This window comes from Desmodus rotundus, chromosome 7, assembly GCF_022682495.2.
Source record: "Desmodus rotundus isolate HL8 chromosome 7, HLdesRot8A.1, whole genome shotgun sequence".
Taxonomy (NCBI): domain Eukaryota; kingdom Metazoa; phylum Chordata; class Mammalia; order Chiroptera; family Phyllostomidae; genus Desmodus; species Desmodus rotundus.
In genome coordinates, this window is record NC_071393.1 from 67,372,037 (window position 1) to 67,393,893 (window position 21,857).

The following is a 21,857-nucleotide window of genomic DNA, read 5'->3' on the forward strand; positions in this document are numbered from 1 at the left end:
GTAATAGAACTGATTATTTCATGTTCTTCCTATTGAAAGATTGTTTACTGATGATGATAGCTAACACTCTGTCTTGTATATATTGAGTCTTTTTCAGTTAGCATGTGAGAAATGATGGTTGGATCTCTTGTAACCACTATTTATAGGATCTCAAGGAGTTTAAAAGAACAACTGTTCAGATCCAAATAAAGAATCACAAAATCCCAAGATTAAAGTTATCATGTACAGCCATATGTTACTTGAATTCTCCTTTATGGCATCTCCACCGAGGGGCCAGCTAAGTGGCCTGTATCTGCTGGATAGCTGGCACTTCCTGGCAACACTCTATTCTATCTGACTTAGAAACTTCTCCCCTATAATGAGCTGAAATCTGTTTCTCTAGGGTTTCCATATGTTGGTTCTAGTTCTAGCCATTTATCAGAACTTCTTCCTCATCTCAGCCAAAACCTTTGCTCAAGAAAGTGACCCTCTGATTGCAGTTTTCTGGAAGTTCATGGGATGCCTCATAGTTAGGTGGAAGGTGTGTGTGTTCCCTGGCAGGTCGTCTGTCAGGCTATTTTCTGTATAGATGAACTTAGAATTATATCACTAGACTATATTCACGATTCATTTTTAAAAATAAATTTTAGTAATTCTATATAGAAAGATTTATTTGTTTAAATATAGAGGCCCAAATGACCAAAAGAAAAAAAAAATGCAATCTTACCTTTTGTCAGAGCACTTTAAGTGTTCCATTTTACATTCATTTCAGTAGCATGATGTTAGATGTAGCAGCCAGATTAAGAGTTTTAAACATTGTCTACTTCCTCTGTGAGTTGTTCAGAACCTTCTAAAAAGCTGGTGATTACCAATAGGTCTCTTCTAAATGAGAAATATAATGTACCTCAGCTTCCTGTGATTCATTTGCTTTTCTGAAGCTCAAAAGAAAAAGAACATTTGTGTCCTCACTGCCAAAGAACTTCTGGTTCTAATACTCTTTTTTTTGAGGCATACATTTCCTTCTCCCCATCCTTTCTCACAGACCAGAACTTGATCTGGATCCCAAGAGAAAAACAGCAAATGCGTTACTAACCAGTGGCTCAGTTGTCGACAGTGTTAACTTTCAATGCTCTGGATACAAAGAGAGTCAAATGCAGGCAGCTGTTAAGATAACAAGTCAGGTTATTGTTGGGAAGAGATTATTTCCTGGCTGTGTCTACTTTGGGATATAAGGTCCAAGTTTTAGCAGATAAGCCAGACAAATGTTAGTTACTACTATGACCATTCAGATAGTCTGGCCAAGGTGAAAGAAATTTTAAGACACTAACTTCAGATGGAAATGACACTTCCTACTAGCATTAAAGAAAATTTGTAGTTCAATTATAATTTATGGCAAATGTCAGCTATGCATCCAAGAGACAGTCCCTTCTCTGATTTAGTTTTCTGGGGCCAAAATGAAGGATGAGCATTCTCCTCTATCTTCCCTGATGCTTCCAGACTGCCCTTCTATCATGGATTCTCTTTCCTGAAATTATTGTGATCTTTTTGTAGCTTTAGCCTACTCAAGATATTTTGTCACCACCTCATTAGCATCAGGTTCTACCTACACTCACTGATGACATCTTCAACATTCAAGTTGATTCTTCAGAAGTAAAACAAAATACAAAAAAACCCCCCATGTACGCGTCATTTATTTATTTTATAAGAATATGAACTTGTAGACATATTCTGGCAACTAAAAAACACTGGGAAATTTTATCTCTGCTTTTAGTATTAAGAGACTGAATGACATTTGAACTACAATAATACATGTCTTAAAATCTGGTTTTTTGAAAATTATAGACAAAAATATGTTGAATTGTATCACTAAATTTTATAGGCTTAACTCTCACATAAATGAACAGATAAAGTGCATTAACAGTGACTCATAATTAGGAGTAGAAAGAGCAGGAACTGAAAATTATGACTAACTCACAACACTGCCGATGCAGTTTCAGACAGCATCCTGTCCGAAAATTGTAGGAATTCTAACTATCTGCCTCGGCTCATTGATTGTGGAAGCTCAGCACACTGCCAAGCGCTGTATGGCTGCCAGCCCTCCCTGAGAAATTCTCATTTACAGTCTTCAGTAAACCAAGACCAACTTATGTATTAGGCACAGTAGGCACAGTGCCTAGGGCCCAGGATATTTTTAGGAGCCCACAAATATGTCTTAATTTCTTTTAAAATAAAAAGACAATAAAACAATAACAAATATACAATAATGAATCTGCCTGCATTATATTTGTCTTTATACCAATGCAGTCATACAATAGAATTGAATGTGTGTGTGTGTGTGTGTAAGAAAACTTAGGTTTTTCACAGAATTTGGTGGAAGGGATTAGAATTTAGAGTAAATTGAAGAAAGTGAAATCTTTCCACTGTAATTTATTTTTGCAAGACATTAAGGCAAATTAGATGCCTCTTGTACTCCCTTTGAGAAGGGTGGATGACACATTAATTTCAGGAGACTTCCATAGAGAACTTCAGAAAGCCAAACCAGATATCCTAGTGGATGAAAGGCATTTTTAGATATTAAGGGAATTGGCTCCAATTTACTTGAGTAAAAAGGATTAGCTTATCTCAAAACTCTTTGAGAAAACTCAAAGGGCAAAAATCACAAGTAAAAAGCAGGGTATCTGGGGATTAGCACAGCTGAGGTTTCCCAAGCACTATGCTAGTATTATATGCACACCTCATTTTATTGCGATCACAGATGTTGCATTTTTAGATAGATTATAACTCACTTTATTGTGATACTGGATTTATTTTGGTGATATGAAACTGAACCTGTTGCATCTCCAAGGTATGCCTGTACTCTACTTTTTAAAAAACCAAACCCACTGATTTAATGTAAGAGAAGTGGCTAAGGGTATGATCCTCATTCCTTTGTAGTCATGCCTTATAACCAACTCTCTCTTCTATGCCAATCATTTTATGAAGAATAGCTTGAAAAGTACCGTGACACTGAGAGATGCTGACAAGCAGAATACTGAGGTGGAGAAAAAGACCAAAATCATAATCAAAGATGACACTTTTTAAGTGATCGTGAAAACTCTACAATTGTTTTTAGGCTGATTCAAATTTTATGAGTTCAAAGTAAATTCTATTATATATTTTTTATCAATTTTAGCTTCCTCCTTTATTTTTTATTTGTTGATTTGAGAGAGATTTCTTGTTCCACTTATTCATGCATTTATTGGTTGCTTCTTATAAGTATCCTGACCAGAGATTGAACCCTCAACCTTGGCGTATTGGGACGACACTCTAACCAACTGAGCCACCTGGCTAAGGCCCTCTCTTTATTTTTAAGAATAGCTTTATATTTTTATAATTTATATTTATAAAAACATCATAAAAATAAGAAAAATTGTAAAAAACCCCAAAATAAATATTATCTGTAAAACTCAAAGTGAACCTCTGTTGGTATATTCCAACATTTACAAAAATTCCACTTTGTTTTTTAAGTGTCATCTCTGTTCCTATCCTGGCTCACCCCCTTGTGGCCATGATATGAAGAAGCCAAGAGCCTGGCAGCAAAAAAGGGAGAGAAAAGCAAAGGGCTCCTCTCACTTGAATGGTATTTTCCATAATTGAGATAACTAGGTCTGCTTGAAATCTATATGGGTCAGCATCTTGAAAGGAAATAGATGGGAGACTTGAGGGGGTGGATTGTAAATTATCCCTTCATTAGACTTTTTTAGAAATATGGGCAGGGTAAGGGAAACAAAAAGGGATGTCCTATTCATACGTATTGTCCTATTCCTGCTGGCTGAACCCAACTGGAAGCACCCAGAGGACAAAGGAACCAAGTTTTTGCAATCTTTCAAGGTCTAGCCTTCCAGGGCGCAAAACAGTGAAGAGTAGAAAGTGGAATTGGCTGGGCAAACAGAGCAGGTTCAGTACAAAATCATTCTAACATATTTCATTACTATTACAGTTTCTTTTATAAGACATGAGTCCAAGGGCTACATTCTGGAATAACTCTTGTATAAGTTGGCATTGAATATCTATGCAATTCCTGTGATCTACCTGGAAAAAAACCAGATATAATAAAACTTCACACTACCTGAAAACATTGCCTAGGCTTGTCTCCTTTATTTAATGACTGTAAGTCTGGCATTTGAGGGTTTCAAAACATAGGATACTTTGGTATTAGCCTGAAAGTAAAGTAGGGGAAAAAAGAGGGATTCAGATACAGGGGTACAGAGAGCTTAGCTGCTGTTTGCTGCTGGTCCTCTTCCACCCTCTGCCCCACATGGAAAGTAAACTTCTGAGCTTCTGCTCAGGCTATTGAGACCAACACTGATTATTAGGTTGAACACGTGTCTAAGACACCAGCAGAGCAGGGTCATCAAAAATATGTGAAAGAAAAATCAGAAAATTTTGAGTTGAAGCTATTTTTATTTCAGCATATTTGTAAGTTTAGTATCATTTTAGAGAAGTGAAATTTTATTTCATACTTTAGCATAGTTATGACGATTGTTGGTGGTGGGGAGAGTTACAGGCTTGATAATCTTTTTACAGCAGACCTCCTTCTTCCAAAGATCAAGTGTGAAGAAATGGTAATCTTCAAAAGACTTAGGGAACGTTCGCCTAAGAAGCAGTTGCTGATGATCAGGACAATAGAGTGCCTACCCCTTCCCCACACCTCCAGCCATGGTTTCAGAATACTTGGCTCTTGTATCTTTTTCTCAATTTGTGTTATTCTCCCATGACAGGCCAACTCTGAGACGGCCAGGGTAAAACATGCATTTCCCTTAATAATCTTGATTAGCGATTTGCAGTAGAGAAGACAATGTTTAACGCCAACAGAAACCCCGGGCAAATCATTTTCATTTTTATCATCAAGAAAATGAAAGGACTGGAGATATCTGAAATCTCGGCTTAGCCCCATGATCAACAACGTCGTTGTTATGCTCACCACAAAGCATTCAAAATAAGAGGAATGGTGTGGTGTCACATGAATGTCCTCCAACTCTTCCCCTTTTCACCAGAGGCAACCCTTCGTAAATAGTGTACGTATTTTTCCAGCTATTTTCTCTGTACAGACATTATCTCCTTCGCACACACAAACGGGAGCCTTTTCATCTACAAGTTTTTTTAAACGTTTCGTTCTGTACCTGTCTACCAGAGAGCCTTAGTATCACAGACACTACTGCAGAATCTTGTCCCGTTCAGGCTAATGTTTTACTCCCTCAACGTCCTCAGCAATACACACCTTGGCTTTTGTGGGCGGCCCGTTTCACTAGACGCACCCCTCCTACCACCTTCCAACCAAACCGAAGCGCAAGGAACGGCCAATTCCTTTCCGCCACGCACTTCGACAGGCCCAACGTTCCCGTCCTCGGGTTTGAGCGCGCAACAGGCGCCCGAGCCGGGCGCGCGGTGATGACGTCAGCCGGCGGCAGCAGCGCCAGGAAGACCGGGAGGGCTTCTGAGGCTGCCCGCCGGAACGCAGAGAGCTGCTGTCATGGCGGCCTCTCCGTGGGGTTCCTTTTCCGTCCTTCTTCTGCTGCTAGCAGGGAAAATCCACAGCTCGGAGGTCCACGGGGCTTCTGCCGACGGGTCGGGGGGCATTGGGGTTGGCATAGGAGATCGCTTCAAGATTGAGGGGCGTGCGGTCGTTCCAGGAGTGAAGCCTCAGGATTGGATCTCGGCGGCCCGAGTGCTGGTAGACGGAGAAGAGCACGTCGGCTTCCTTAAGTGAGCATCCTGAGGGCCGCGGGAGAGCGGTTGGGATGGAAGCCTGAGGGGAAGTCCCCCCGGGAGAGCTGAGTGTCGAGAGCTGCGGACATCGCAGTTGGAGGGTGGAGGGGCAGGCGCCGCTAGCTGGCTGTGCCGGGAGACCTTAGGATGCTGTCGGAAGCTTTCCCCTTCCCAGCCCTGCACCTTAGAAATGAGGATGGCAGGTGCTTGCCCGAGGGCCGGAGCGGTGGGGTCGGCTACCTTCAACTCTATTTTGACCCTGTATGGGGACGACCACTCATGGGCCCTAGGGACAGTTGGACCCCTTATTTGTCTCTTGCTGAATTTTTTCATTTGCATCTCATCTGGTTTCCCTGGAATTTGGCCGGTTATTGTTATTTATTTTTTTGCATTCATTTCAGTCTTTTCGTAGCTTGATGTTGTGTAGAAAGATGGTAAGCAAATGGGGAATTCTGAAAGCCCAAAGGGCTTCTGGTGATGACATAGACTGGGAGACTAATGTTGCTTCTAAAATTAATAGGCCCCGAAGGCCCTGATCAAAGCACCCTTTTCGTCTGTAGGTGGGATTGTTGCTCTTTTTCATACTTGACTTCGAGGGATTTGCGTCGTTACACTTGGCATTTATGTGGGCCTACGGCTTCACTGGCATTGCTTACGCGCTTCTGTCCTCTCTAGGTGTTAGTAGAAATGGGATTTCAATCTGTATTAAAAATCGTGTTGAATTTATTAGCACTCTCATTTTGTGGCAGCCTCCTTTTCAGATGTCTAGACACGTGTGGTGTTTTAAATCTCTCAATTACTGCTTGGAAAATGACACTACGAACTGAAAAATTATTCAGAGAAGGGGTGTGTCTCTGGTGGGTTTGTGCACCAGCAATCAGTGTCTGAAAACCAGATCACTTAAACGTTGACATTTAGTTCTAAATTTGATTTGCAAATATTCAGATCATACAGATGTCTTTGAATGAGGGTTTCAACTTCAGATTTATAAACAATGACAAGAAGCTTACAACCATGATTTTAATGCTGTCATTAAAGATCTGGCCTTAGGGCATTCTTTAGGTTTAACCTAGTTAACGATGTTTTAATGACAAAGCTTTCATTAAGCTTTGGAAAATTAGGCTTACTTGACCATTTGCCCTTTTATTTCCTGCAGTACACAATTCTTTTAAAAAGCATTTATTATTTTTATTTAAAAATAATAGATCTAAGTAATATGTGTGTTGAAGAAAATATAATAAAATAGAGATAACAACCCAACATTTTATTCTATTGTTTCTAGCCTTTTTTGGAATCATATGACCTATATTTTTAATAGTAAAATACAATATATATCCTTTGTAACCTGCTTTTTTTGCTTAATATTTCGTGAGCAGTTCCTGATGCCATTTCATGTTTTTCCATTTGCATGTAGAAAGGTTGATTAAGAATTAATGTAAGGAGTTTGTCCTGCCAAACTTGTTGGAAGAGGGATAGGTAATTTGTCTTGTACCTGTTATGCATAAATACCATGCAATTTTGATTTTTGTTTGTGCCTATTGGAAGTTGCTTGAGACTTGGTTAATGGAAATGAAGGGAGTTTGCCCTTAGCACTTCTCATGGCACTTTCTTTTTTATCACTATGTATATAAGCCTTTACCCAGTCCTCTGTTTTTGGACATTTAGGTAGTTTTCAATTTTTGACATATGAAGATTATGTACTGAACCTTTATGAATCTTTTATTATGGAAAATTACAGACATAAACTAAAATAAACAATTATTGAATCCTTAGACACTAATCACAGTCTACTGTTTTGTTTCTTGTCTCTTCTATATCTCATTTATTTTTTTCTAGGCTATTTAAATATCCTAAAGATATTATTTCACTTGTAAAAATGTTATTTATGACTAGAAGATAAAGTCTTAGAAAATAATACAATACCATTATTGATTCCACAAAATTAATAATACTGTAACATCATCTAATAATACCCAGTCCATTTGCTTTCCCACTTATCTTAAAAATGCTTTTATGTAATTGCTCTTTCAAATTAAGGCCTTATATTGTTGAGTACAGTTTTAAAGCCAAGTTTTAAAATTTCATTATAAAGTTTCTGTCATCTTTCTAAAATGAAATATTTATGTTAGGATGAAAAATGTATTTGCATTTTCTATAGGCAGTTGGTTCTGCTATTTTGTGTTATACAGTCATTGGTTTAATTCTGTATTTGCTGTGGACCTAGAAAAATATTTTGAAATTCATTCAGTTAGGGCCCCATCAAGAAACAGAAGATACAGTCAAAATAGATAATTCAAGGAAAGTTTAATGAAAAGATTAAACAGTGTAGTCATGGTGTTGGGGAACAACCAGATTACACATTACCCTAAAGTTTACAACCTCAAGGCTATTATCAACTTTAAACCTGAAGGGAGGAAGGGAAGAAAGGACTGCGTGAAGAGGAACTATGTGCCTTGAAACCGCCAGTCAGAGGTGGCCTCTTGAGGAGAGAGTTTGGGGAAAATATGCTAAACGTGTTTTCCTCCCTTCCTCTAGTGTGGAGAGAGAAGGATGGGGGAGAGGGGTCTGAAGGACAAATGTAAGACATCTAGCTCAGGAGTAAAATTAACTCCATGTTTACATTTCAGTTCCGTTTTAGTTAAGTGTGTGCTTTGAAGTAGCAGGGAATACCTTCTCCTCTTACTCTTTCAATAAATATTGTGGATGTGGCAGGAATCAATTATTCTTTTAACAGTGAAAGAGCCCAATAATAAGCATCATTAGAAAATATTATTATGATACTGGGAGTTATCCCATAAAGTTCGTCTTTTTAGAATCAATCATTTGTTTTCCTGAAACAGAAACTTCTTTACTTCTTTTTCCTCAGAATGGCAGTTTCTCATTATCAAAACATTAACTTTCATCTGTGAACATGTAATTATCAGCCCTTAATGGGATGGTTTTCTAAGCTCAGAAAGTTTAGAACAAAGCAGGTTGGAAAAGGTGAATGGTTTTAACTACAAAAACAGGAGGAAAGAACCACAAAGTGCAAATTAAAACTTATTTTAAAAAGCCATTTTAATTTAGAAATAGTTGGAGGGGATTGGCAAAATTGGAACCACTAATGTAGTAATAATGTATATTGATAACTTTCCTTGAATAAAGACATGGCTTCTGAATAGGAACTGCTCTTGACACCTGTTATCTCTATTCCACAGAGGGAGAAGTAGTTCTGTGTCAGGGCTCTCTGCCACTGTGAAGTGTCTAGGGTGTTTTCAGAACCCATTCAGTGTAATTATGGAAGCTGAAGCATGAGACAACTCTTGATGGTTTGGGGTATTTTTTTGTTTGGTTTTGTTAATTGCTCTGAGTGTCATTCTTGGAATTGATTTGCGGGTTAACAGATGATCTAAAACATAAGAAAAGGATACACTATTGGTCAGTAGTGACTAAATGTGATTTTCATTTTTCCAGGACAGATGGGAGTTTTGTGGTTCATGACATACCCTCTGGATCCTATGTAGTGGAAGTTATATCTCCTGCTTACAGGTTTGATCCCATCAGAGTGGACATTACTTCAAAAGGAAAAATGAGGTGAGAGCAACTGATTTAATTTTCACTGAAGTCTGGGCTACTGTATACCTCATTATGTATTACTTTCAGAATTTACACTTAAGGTTGAAAATGTTCTTATTTAAACTATAGTTTAAACTATAAACCTATTTTAAACTCCTTAAAACACTTAAAACATCCTTATATTGTTTTATTCTGAGGATGATAATATTGTAAAGTTGAACTTCCATCTACTCTGGCTTAAAATTTATTTTAAAGCTCCTAATCTAATTATATAGAGTGTTTTTGCTTGTATAGTAAGTAATCTTACTATTACTTACTATATAAGTAATATAGTAAGGTGGCTCAGTTGGCTAGAGCATCATCCTGGTCACCAAAAGGTTGCAGGTTTCATCAGGGCACATACCTAGATTGTGGGTTTGTCCCCCAGTTGGGGTGCATACGGAAGACAACTGACCAATGCTTCTCTCTCTTTCTCTCCCCCCCCACCCCCTCTCTCTAAAGTTAATAAACATACCCTCAGGTGAGGATTAAAAAAAAAAGAGTGCTGTGAAAGTTGTAATTGAAATGTGAATAAAGTTGGAAATAATTTAACTTTCTAAATTGGAAATGTTATTTATTACCTGTTTTTAATCAAGATAGTTTGATAATACCCCTTAGTACCTATTTGATAGTATGTTGATTTAGAAACTTCTATAGTTCTTCCTTTGTGGAATATTTAATATGCAATGGAAATTTAATATTTCTTGGGGAAATAATAGCTTACATTGTAGAGTTTATGTCAAAGTAAGTAAGCATTATGATAAGTAGAGCTTGGCAGACTAGGAAAAATTTTCAGAATTTCTAAGTAGATGAACTTGTGATTTGAATTTGAGATGAAAAGAATTTTGGATCAATTCAAGCTCTGAGTATGGAATACTACAAACACATTTGCATTTGGAATCAGTTGTGTAGGTACCCACAGTGTTCAGATGCAGCCTTCCATTATAACCCCCAATTTACTTATTTGTTTATTTTCTTATTATCTGCTGCCAGTAGTATTCGTTTTGTTCTAATCTCACCAGGAAATATAGGAAGCAATTTTATATATTTATGTGTTCCAGCTTTATTGAGTATAATTAAAAAATATGAAACAGTTTTGAATGGTAATGTCTCTTCTTTTTTTGAGCTACCACAAACTTACTCCATGTTGCTGCAATAAAGCACAAGCCATGCAATGGCAAAAATAATTTTGGGGTTGGAGGAGCTGTGTTTTACTGACATTTTCAGTATGTGCCAAGTCTATTCAGGTTGATTTGTAGATACCCCAGATTGAGCTGACATCAAAAGAGATATGTCCACTTAGTATCATAATATTTACAGTTGAGTTAGTGATTACTCCTAAAATGTTTTCCTTCTTTCTTTGCTTTCTGTTATTATTGGAAGTTTTTAAAGTATCATATATAAATATGCTGTAATTCAAATAGGGTAACACATACAGCTGTCTTACCTTTACATATCTGAATATCAGTCTGTTTTTGTGACCAGTTCCTACTGAGGGATATGTATAGCATGTATAATGAACAGAGACGTTGATTGTGTAGTCATTTAAGTTCTTAATGTTATCGTGAAACCAATACCATGATGTCATTAAAAGTACATTCTTTGGAAACAAATTACTTTCTCTTTTTGAAGTTTAGTTCTTAGATTTTTCTGCTTTGTCCAAATTCTAATCATGTGTCTTGCTGTTGGCTATTTAGAGCAATGGTGAAGCTTGAATTGAAGCGAATACCTTACAAATATGTTTATAAATAATCTTTGATGGAATAAACAGATTGCTTCAAAGTACTCGAACCTCTCTTAGTATCAACTTTCTCATGTCTTTTTAGAGATGTAAAGATTTTTTTAAAAAAATGTACAGGTAAAATTCTAATATGGAAATCTGAAACTTAAAGGACTTAGAATGACTTTTTATACATTTTGAATTGCAGGGTTGGAGATGGGGGGATATGTAGATTATAGTATATAGTATACACAGGTTAAAATTTTTTTTTAATTGCAAACATCAGGTACTGGAGGGAATGAGAGTTGTTAAAGCAGGATACGTGTCTACTAAAAACTGATTTATTTTTATTTATTCTTTTACTCTGAATTTAAAAAAAATTATTTTATTGTTGTTCAGTTACAGTTGTCTGCATTTTCCCCCACCCCTCCCCCCACTCCAGCCAAACCCACCTCCCTCCCTTACTCTGAATTTTGAATTTGTAGTCTACACAAATAGAAATATTTTTCTAAATATTAAGGTTTTTTTATACATTTTATTGATTATGCTATTACAGTTGTCCCATTTTCTCCCCTTCACTCCCCTCCATCCAGCTCACCCCCTCCCACCCACATTCCCCCCTATAGTTCATGTCCCTGGGTTGTACATATAAGTTATTTGGCTTCTACATTTCCTATACTATTTTTATGTTCCCCCTGCCTATTTTCTACCTACCATTTATGCTACTTATTCTCTGTACCTTTCCCCCCTCTCTCCCATCCCACTCCCCTGTTAATAACCCTCCATGTGATCTCCATTTCTGTGGTTCTGTTCCTGTTCTAGTTGTTTGCTTAGTTTGTTTTTATTTTTGTTTTAGGTGTGGTTGTTAATAAGTGTGAGTTTGCTGTCGTTTTTACTGCTCCTATTTTTTATCTTCTTTTTCTTAGATAAATCCCTTTAACATTTCATATAATAAGGGCTTGGTGATGATGAACTCCTTGAACTTGGCCTTATCTGAGAAGCACTTTATCTTCCCTTCCATTCTAAATGATAGCTTTGCTGGATACAGTAATCTTGGATGTAGGCCCTTGCCTTTCATGACTTGGAACACTTCTTGCCAGCCCCTTCTTGCCTGTAAGGTCTCTTTGGAGAAATCAGCTGACAGTCTTATGGGAACTCCTTTGTAGGTAACTGTGTCCTTTTCTCTTGCTGCTTCTAAGATTCTCTCCTTATCTTTAATCTTGGCTAATGTAATGGTGATGTGCCTTGGTGTGTTCCTCCTTGGGTCCAGCTTCTTTGGGACTCTCTGAGCTTCCTGGACTTCCTGGAAGTCTACTTCCTTTGCCAGACTGGGGAAGTTCTCCTTCATTATTTGTTCAAATAAGTTTTCAATTCTTTGCTCTTCCTCTTCTCCTTCTGGTACCCCTATAATTCGGATGTTGGAACGTTTAAATATGTCCCATAGGTTCCTAAGCCTCAGCTCATTTTTTTGAATTCTTGTTTCTTCATTCTTTTCTGGTTAGTTGTTTCTTTCTTCCTTCTGGTCCACCTCGTTGATTTGAGTCCCAGTTTCCTTCCCATCACTGTTGGTTCCCTGTACATTTTCCTTTGTTTTACTTCGCATAGCCTTCATTTTTTCATCTAATTTGTGCCCAAATTCAACCAATTCTGTGAGCATCCTGATTACCAGTGTTTTGAACTGTGCATCTCATAGGTTGGCTATCTCTTTGTTGCTTAGTTGTGTTTTTTTTGAGCTTTGATCTCTTCTTTCATTTGGGCCATTTCTTTTTTGTCTTGGTGTGCCTGTTATATAAAGGGGCAGAGCCTCTGGTATTCACCAGGGCGGGGTAATGCTCGTGGGTGCACTGTGACACTGTATGTTGGGGAGGGGTCCGAGAGGGAGCAATGGCGCTTGCTCAGCTCTCTGCCAGTTTTCAGTCACTCCCTCTGCTACCCACAATCAAATGGGGCCCCTCTGGTGCTGATTCCTGAGTGGGTGGATGGCTTGTGCATGCTCTAGGCCCCTGTGGGTCTCTCCAACGATCTCTCCTGTGAGGCTGGGAGTTTCTCCTGCTGCCGCCTTTACCCCCACAGGTGTTTTCACTCAGTGGTTTGAGGCTTTATTTCCCCTCACTGGAACTCTGGGTTGTGCGGTCTGTCTCTGGGCCCACCAGCTGCTGCCTCTCCGCCTGCTGCAGCTTTGCCCACCCCACCCACTCCACAATCCACCACCTCTCTGGGTCCGCCAGCCGCCTCCTTGCCGGGTGTCCTCTCTGCCCACCTGCCCATCTCCGCCCCTTCTACCGGTCTGGATGAATGTGTCTTCTTTATCTCCTTGGTTGTTGGATTCCATATAGTTCGATTCTCTGTCAGTTCTGGTTGTTTCTTGTTTTTAAATTATTGTTGTCCTCCTTTTGGTTGTGTGAGGAGACGTAGTGTGTCTACCTACACCTCCATCTTGGCCGTAAGTCTAAATACAAAGTTTTATTTGGTTTTTTACCTTGGGGTAAAGAGTACTTCCTGCTTTAACACTTAAGGACTGGTTGCAGCAGTGGGATTCATATTCTCAGATCCATTCCTGATGATTGGGTGCCTGAATCATAGGTTAAAAAAAAACAATAATTAATAATTGGGGGTGGGACAGAGTAGAGACCAAAGTGGGATTCACAGGAGATCCTAATATTCTTGACCAATGTTTTATTAGCATACTTGGTAAATTAGTTTCAAATATGTGTGAGACTTCCATTTCTGACATTTTGGCAGAATGTAAAACCTCAGAAATGCTGGGTAAAATATATATAGCTATTTCTTTTAAATATGTAGCTTGATTCCAGTCTTGAGTTCTTTCTCTACATTTTGCTAAATATTTTAGATATACAGATAAAGCTATTTTGATTAGATATTCAAGATCAAAAGTTTAGATACCTAAATATTTGGGAAAAGCTAAAGGTAATTATAAGGCATTGCTCATATAGGCAGTTTTTTTAACTAGTAATGTTTTTAGTAGAATTACTGATGCCTTTTTTCATGTTGCTTTATCAGAGCAAGATATGTGAATTACATCAAAACATCAGAAGTGGTTCGACTGCCCTATCCTCTCCAAATGAAATCTTCAGGTCCACCTTCTTACTTTATTAAAAGGGAATCATGGGGCTGGACAGACTTTCTCATGAACCCAATGGTATGTATCAGGCTATAATAAAGTAGCTTTACTAATCTCTAATTTGCTTCTAGGCAGTTGAAAACTTTTAACCCCTGTGAGATACCTGAAGTCAGATTGTTGGATGAAAGGATAATTGTGAATAATTTGTGGATTTCAGGAAAATAGTGTCTTAGGAATATATAATGAAAAGAATACAGTGAGAATTGCATGGCAGATTTGACCTTGAAATGTGTGACAGAAATTGAATAAATACTTATTTATGATGAAATGTTTTAAAACTCAAATAGAGTAAGAATATGTGGTAAGTCTGCAGGAGCTGTCTCCTATTGCTTGCTACCTGCATTTTAGTCCATTGATGAGTATGCCATCACTTATTTTTTTTTTATTTTTAAAATATATTTATTGATTATGCTATTACAGTTGTCCCATTTCCCCCCCCCACTCCACTCCATCCTGCCCACCCCCTCCCTCCCACATTCCCCCCCCATAGTTCATGTCCATGGGTCATACTTATAAGTTCTTTGGCTTCTACTTTTCCTACACTATTTTTACCCTCCCCCTGTCTATTTTCCACCTATCATCTATGCTACTTATTCTCTGTACCTTTCCCCCCTCTCCCCCTCCCACTCCCTTATTGACAACCCTCATGTTCTAGTTGTTGGCCCAGTTTGCTCTCGTTTTTGTTTTATGTGTGGTCGTTAATAACTGTGAGTTTGCTGTCATTTTTACTGTTCCTATTTTTGATCTTCTTTTTCTTAGGTAACTCCCTTTAACATTTCATATAATAAGGGCTTGGTGATGATGAGCTTCTTTAACTTGACCTTATCTGAGAAGCACTTTATCTTCCCTTCCATTCTAAATGATAGCTTTGCTGGATACAGTAATCTTGGATGTAGGTCCTTGCGTTTAATCTTGGGTAATGTAATTATGATGTGCCTTGGTGTGTTCCTCCTTGGGTCCAGCTTCTTTGGGACTCTCTGAGCTTCCTGGACTTCCCAGAAGTCTATTTCCTTTGCCAGATCGGGGAAGTTCTCCATTATTTGTTCAAATAAGTTTTCAATTTTTTGTTCTTCCTCTTCTCCTTCTGGCACCCCTATAATTCGGATGTTGGAACATTTCAAGGTGTCCTGGAGGTTCCTAAGCCTCTCCTCATTTTTCCGAATTGTTGTTTCTTCATTCTTTTCTGGTTGGATGTTTGTTTCTTCCTTCTGGTCCACACCATTGATTTGAGTCCCAGTTTCCTTCTCATCACTATTGGTTCCCTGTACATTTTCCTTTGTTTCTCTTAGCATAGGCTTCATTTTTTCATCTACTTTTTGAACAGATTCAACCAAGTCTGTGAGCATCTTGATAACCAGTACTTTGAACCGTGCATCCGATAGGTTGGCTATCTCTTCCTCGCTTAGTTGTATTTTTTCTGAAGCTTTGAAGTGTTCTGTCATTTGGGCCATTTTTTGTTTGTTTGTTTGTCTTGGCGTGTCTGTTACTTTAAGGGGCGGAGCCTTAGGTGTTCACCAGGGCGGGGTAATGCTGGTCACTGCGCTGTGACGCTATACGCGGGGGAGGGGCTGAGTGGGAGCAACGGCGCCCGCCTCACTCTCCTCTGGATTTTAATCTTTCACCCGATACCCACAATCAAACTGGGCCACTCTGGTGCTGGTTCCCGAGTAAGTGGGCCTGTGCACACTCTAGGCCCCTGTGGGTCTCTCCAACAACCTCTCCTGTGAGGTTGGGAGTCTCTCCTGCTGCCGCCCCAACCCCCAGGGGCGCTTTCAATCAGAGGTTTGAGGCTTTATTTCCCCGAGCTGGAGCCCTGGGTTGCGCGGTCTGCTTCGCTTCCCGCCGTTCGTCCAGTTATCTGTGGGCGAATGTGGTGCCGCAGGGTGCTACCGGCTGCTCTGCCTGCCCCTTTCTCCGCCACTCTGAGTCGGGCCCTCTGGGTTTATCTGTGCAAATGTGGGGCCGCAGGGTCTGCTAGTGCTCGGACTGCCTGCGCCATTTGTCCCACACTCCGCCAGTCTCAGTCCCGCCACAGCCACGTGAGTCCTCTCCACCCCGGTGCCCGTCTCCGCCCCTCCTACCAGTCTGGATGTGTTTATTTTCTATCTCCTTGGTGTCAGTCCCCCTTGCTGTTCGATTCTCTGTCAGTTGTGGTTGTGCGAGGAGGCGCAGTGTGTCTACCTACGCCGCCATCTTGGTTCTCCATGCCATCACTTATTAACCAGCTGTTTATTGATGTTGTAAGTAAGGATTTTTTCAATTAGCAATAATTGCGCCTCGGATAAACCTCATTGGCTATGATACTGCCACTGCGCAAAGCTGTAAGGATTTTTTCTTGCTTTTTGGCATGTATAGTGAGCAAAGAACTTATTCTGTGGTAATTTAAATATTTGGTATTATCATGAGACTGATGTGATATTTTCCACTAATTAAAAAAATACTAATAGAATACATTCTTTAGAAACAAATTGGCTTTTTTGCTGCTTTTGAAAGTTGAATTATTAAGTTAGAATTGTCTGAGTTTTGTTCATATTCCTTATGATAGCTATTTAGATCACAAATAGGAATGTTTGGGGCTGTATATCCTTTAGAGAGCAATAAATGAGTACCTAGAGTCTCCTATCAGGGATAAAGAAGCAGAAGGGTAGAGTGGACAGGAGAACTCAGCAATGAGACTTCAAAACTTACTAAGAAACATCTTCCATCTTCTCATTTTTGAAATTCCATGGAAGCATATCCAGTGCTATAAGTTTCTAGGTCATCTTTTGAACTTATCTGCTAAAGTAGTTGCCTAGTGTTATATTGGGGGCTGTAGAGGATGTACATTAATGAGAGGTGCAATATACTGTTTTCTCCAAGAATCACAGAGTCATCTGGAAAGAGCAGCCCTGCTGGCTATCAGGATCACCAATCCCAATGTCAGACTGCAGACTGAAGAGAGTGAATAGATAGTTCTGTTTGCAAATTATTCATGCTAAGTAAAACTGTAAACTGCAAAATGGTAGGTGGCACAAATACAAAGTGAGGTATAAATTCCAAACACATATAGATAAGGCTTTTATGTTCTGCAACAGTCAGACATTGAGGAGCACCTTGCTATCAGCAGGGCTGATTCAGTAGAATTGAGGTAGTTGCTCCTAGTTTTATTCTGTATACAACATTTAAGTCTTTAGTTTTATTGTTGGGTGTTAGATGCAGATTTTGTCCTACTATTGAGTGGAAAGAAACATTTTCTGAATGTCTTCTCCCACAGGTTATGATGATGGTTCTTCCATTGTTGATATTTGTACTTCTGCCCAAAGTGGTCAACACAAGTGATCCTGAGATGAGACGGGTAAGATGATTGCCCAGCTGTGGATTTTTGAACCATATTCTGATGCCTGGTCCATCCATTGTGTCCGGGTGGGTTGGGTCTTTCTATTTTATCCTAGTTTCCAGTCCAGATTCATCTAGAGATGGTGTTAATACAACGTTATGTTCCTGGCACCTACTCAGTCATTTCCATTGGAACAGATCAATTCATTTGATTGTGCTTGATAAAGGCCTGGGACTCTTCACATAGCTAAAACATTCTACTTAGTACTAGACTCTTTGTGCCTCACTTGTTAGACAGTTGAAGTGTGTAATAATCCTGGTACACATAACCCAAATATTTTGCAAAATGATAGTTTCCTATAATCTATTTTTACAAAACTCTTCAGAGTACACGCTTGGTTTTGTGTTCAGACACATGAAGACAATGTGAATAGACCAAGGGAGAAACATAGAGTAGTGGCTTTCAGACTTTGTACCACAAGACCGTGCTGGTTTGGCAAGGGGGAGAGGAGTTGCCAAGGAGGATGCTTCATGTTCAGTGCCACCTCTTTGTCTCTTTTAAATGTTGGTTTCCATATTAAATCGGCAGTTTTTAAAAAACGATTGTCAATTCTAACATATCAACAAATATCTTCTTAGTTCCAACTTTTTCCACTATAATTAATGTATCGATGTGTTGACATCTTTTCATTACTGAAAAACACTTACTAATCAATTTCCAGGTTCTGGGTACTGGGGAATATGCAGATGAATAATTATATCACCCTTGTCCTCAGCAAGTGCATAATCCAGTTAAGTGTAGGAGATAGAACGGATTTATAAAAAATTCTTCTTGCCATCAGGGGAGTGTGTGGAGGGGTGTGTTTTAAATACAAAAATAAGATAAACATAAAATAAATAAAAATGTTTGCTGAGATAGTAGGTGATAGAGTTCTGTAGAAGGCGAGGCATTTATTCCAAGCTGGAATAGCAGAAAAAGCTTCCTGGAAAAAGAAAGCTTTATGATGTTTCATAATATTTTATTACTAAATCTTGGCATCTCTGCTTCAGTGTTGGCCAGAAAATATACCTCCTGTACAGTCCTTTTATCTTTTAAGCTAAATCTCTGTGTCATAAACAGAAGGCAGCATCAGAAGTCACATGAAATTAAAAGTTCATTACTTGCAAAGTGCTTTGTACATGGTAAGCAGTATACAGACTTGTTCATTCAAGAGCTTCAGAGTTGAACAGATTAAAAAATAGAGCTGACTGGTATGGCTCAGTGGGATGGGTGTCATATTGTAAACCAAAAGGTCGCCAGTTCTATTACTATTCAGGGCACAAGCTTGAGTTGCGGGCCAGGTCCCCAGCTGGGGGTGTGCGAGAGGCAACCAGTGGATGTTTCTTTGGCACATTGATGTTTCTCTCCCTCCCTCTCTCCCTTCCTCCCCCCTCTCTAAAAATAAAATCTTAAAAAAAAAGATTTGATATATTTTTGCAAGGACTCAAGACCTATAACCATATACATTTAATTCTTTAAAAACTTTTTTTAAAAAAGATTTTATTATTTTTAGAGAGGGGAAAAAGAGAGGGAGAGAATGTGTCGTTGCCTTTCGCGGTCTGGCTTGCAACCCAGGCATGTGCCCTAGACTGGGAGTCGAACCCTCGACCCTTTGGTTTGCAGGCTGGCACTCAGTCCATTGAGCCACTGAGCTACACACAGCCAGGTCTCATTCTTGATTATTAGGGCATGTTAACATATTTATAGTGTGCATTTTTTTCCAAAAGGTTTTATTATTTTTAGAGAAAGGGAGGGAGAAAGAGAGAGAGAAACATCAATGTGTGTTTGCCCACTGGGAACCTGGCCTGCAACCCAGGCATGTGCCCTGACTGGGAATTGAACCAGCAACTCTCTTGTTCGCAGGCTGGCGCTCAATCCACTGAGCCACACCTTGGCCAGGGCTATTTGTAATGTTTCTATTCTGGCCTTATTTCACTTTCTCCTTGAAAAGCCATGTATAAATTCTACTTTTGAGGAGAAAGCCCAAATTGATACCATAAATGGTGTTCAATTTTAAGTGATATATAATATAGTATTTACTATTTTTTTTAGGTCTGAACTAATACAATTTTAAGTTCATTTTTGAGATGTCATGTAAAATTCAAATGAAGCAGACATTATATTAATATCGTTAAAGGTGGAACAGTACTTTATGGATTGTTGGCTCAGTAAGAGGGAGGACAGATCCTCAAAATAAAAGCGCCAGATCCTTATCCCGTCCTGCCAGTATCTTGTTTGTAGCATTTGTGTTGCTTGCTTTAGATGCTGTAATTGAGGTCACCCAAGCCGTACAGCATAGATTTATTACTAAGGGCCTTAGGAATCAAGTCTTGGGAAAACTGCTGTTATCTTCCAAATTGCTCTGATGCCTTGATAGATAAAGATTGATATTCTGGTTGTATGCATCTAAAGAAAGCATGAGTTAAAAAAAAACAACACTCATCAAAACAATAAGAAAGCATTTTAATCAGAAGACATAAGATAGCAGGAATATGATCATATATGTCCATTATCAGAGGAAATGCCTTTTATAAAAACATAAGCTGAATCAAACCCTAGGCAAGCATTTATCAGACATTTACTAAGGATCAAAATGCTTAGTGGTATAAAGGAGGTATGAAACATGGTTTCTGAAGTGCTACTGGATATGACATTGCATTGTTACTTAGAACCAATGCCTTTTGTTCTACTCCTCTCCTTATTCCTTAATGGAAGTATTAGTTGTTTAGTGACCCGAAGGGTCCCTGTGCCTTTCATGTCATTATGCTTTGTCTTCCTGCAGGAGATGGAGCAGTCAATGAATATGTTGAATTCCAACCATGAATTGCCTGATGTTTCTGAGTTCATGACAAGACTCTTCTCTTCAAAATCATCTGGCAAGTCTAGCAGCGGCAGCAGTAAAACAGGCAAAAGTGGGGCTGGGAAAAGGAGGTAGTTGGGCGGTCCAGAGCTGGCATTTGCACAAACACGGACCACTGGGTGGCGTTCAAGTCTTGAGGGAGAACAGTGTGAAGCAACTACTGTAAACTTAAGTCATCCTTAAAGTTGATCTCTTATAACTGTTGTGTGTGATAACTCTTCAGTACATGTTTTGGAACTCGGTACACAAGAAAACCCAGCCTTCATCCTTTGTGTGAGGTCAATATTGATGTCACTGAATTAATTACAGTGTCCTATAGTAAATGACATTAATAAATTATATGAAGTACTATACATTATGTATATTAAAATGTTTTAACCCAGAGATAAAATTATCTTGTCATTTTTTTTCCACTTAATGTTTCCTTTAATCTTGAAAGTTTTCTTCTGTCTTTCATTATCTGAGGCTTGAAATTGATCTTTTCTGTCTAAAAAGAAGTGAGTGATATTTTTATAGCAGTATGAACCACGGTTTTTAAACAGCCAGATCATTCAAAATGCTCAGCCCTGCCTTGCCATTTAACATACCCTAATGATTAAGGTAGAACCATATGTTCCTGATGTACTTTCAATTTTTATTATTACAGTTAATTTCAGAGTATGGATATATGAATTAGAATATGTTATCAATCTTTAAATTCTGGTTACTATCTATGGTAGTCACTATTGAGTGTTGGCTATGTGCTGTGTGATTCAAGGTAGGATACGAAGATGGTTAATTTCCAGTGTCCTTAACAGAGCTTACCATGAAGAGAGGAGCACAAACAATAATAGGGGGTGAATGGCTGGGGGAAGGAAGAGCAGCATTAGGAGAGCCTTCTAGAGTCTGAGGACAGAGCTTTATGTAATATTGGTGGTATAGCACAGGCAGCTTTTCACTTCCTTCTTCTCTCCCATCATTGGTTCTCAGAGTGGCTGGAATATAAATTACTACTTTCCACTCAGGAGGGTCTCATAAACTTCATTTAAATAAGTTACAAAAATTTCACACCATTTTGATGGGTTGTTTTAATTAAAGAGGAACTCTGAGGCTATAGTATTGTTTCCAGTACAGGGCTCCTGTCCTTTCCTATGCTAAAGAACTCCCCTATTGCTTTTCTTCAGGTTACTAGATAGCAAAAAACAACAAAAAGTTTGGTTCCAAACTTTTATTTTCCCTTTTGTAATAGGTGCCATCGATCATTTTGAAATGAGGTACGTAAGTTTTCTTTTGAAGAAATAAGTCCCAATGCAGGACATTTGTATTAATTATATAAAGGAGGAACTATATCTCTGTTGGTATTAAAACACTAAAGTTACCAAACTGGTTACATTATGAATGATTAAGGTGGGTAAACTGGTTAATGTGAGAAGTAGGTCTTTTAAACTAGAATAATTTATTGAAAATAAAATATTAGAAT

At 38.7% G+C, this 21,857-nt stretch overlaps 1 protein-coding gene and 1 pseudogene across 1 annotated transcript; one reads left to right on the forward strand and one right to left on the reverse strand.

Annotated features, from left to right (window-relative positions):
* The first annotated feature begins 5,401 nt into the window (after positions 1 to 5,401).
* Positions 5,402 to 20,785, forward strand: EMC7 (ER membrane protein complex subunit 7). The gene is made up of 5 exons (XM_024568356.3): positions 5,402 to 5,724; positions 9,181 to 9,300; positions 14,063 to 14,201; positions 17,437 to 17,517; positions 20,321 to 20,785. The coding sequence occupies exons 1-5, from the start codon at positions 5,492 to 5,494 to the stop codon at positions 20,471 to 20,473; spliced, it is 726 nt and encodes a 241-aa protein (XP_024424124.1). The 5' UTR covers positions 5,402 to 5,491; the 3' UTR covers positions 20,474 to 20,785.
* Positions 16,374 to 16,504, reverse strand: LOC112312022 (U4 spliceosomal RNA; annotated as a pseudogene).
* Positions 20,786 to 21,857: the final 1,072 nt, after the last annotated feature.

Bases quoted from the DNA above. Each gene is read 5' to 3' on its own strand.
- EMC7 (XM_024568356.3), top strand. From the start codon at position 5,492: ATGGCGGCCTCTCCGTGGGGTTCCTTTTCCGTCCTTCTTCTGCTGCTA. The intron at 9,301-14,062 runs GTGAGAGCAACT...TTGCTTTATCAG, and splicing joins ACTTCAAAAGGAAAAATGAG to AGCAAGATATGTGAATTACA. The intron at 14,202-17,436 runs GTATGTATCAGG...CTTCTCCCACAG, and splicing joins ACTTTCTCATGAACCCAATG to GTTATGATGATGGTTCTTCC.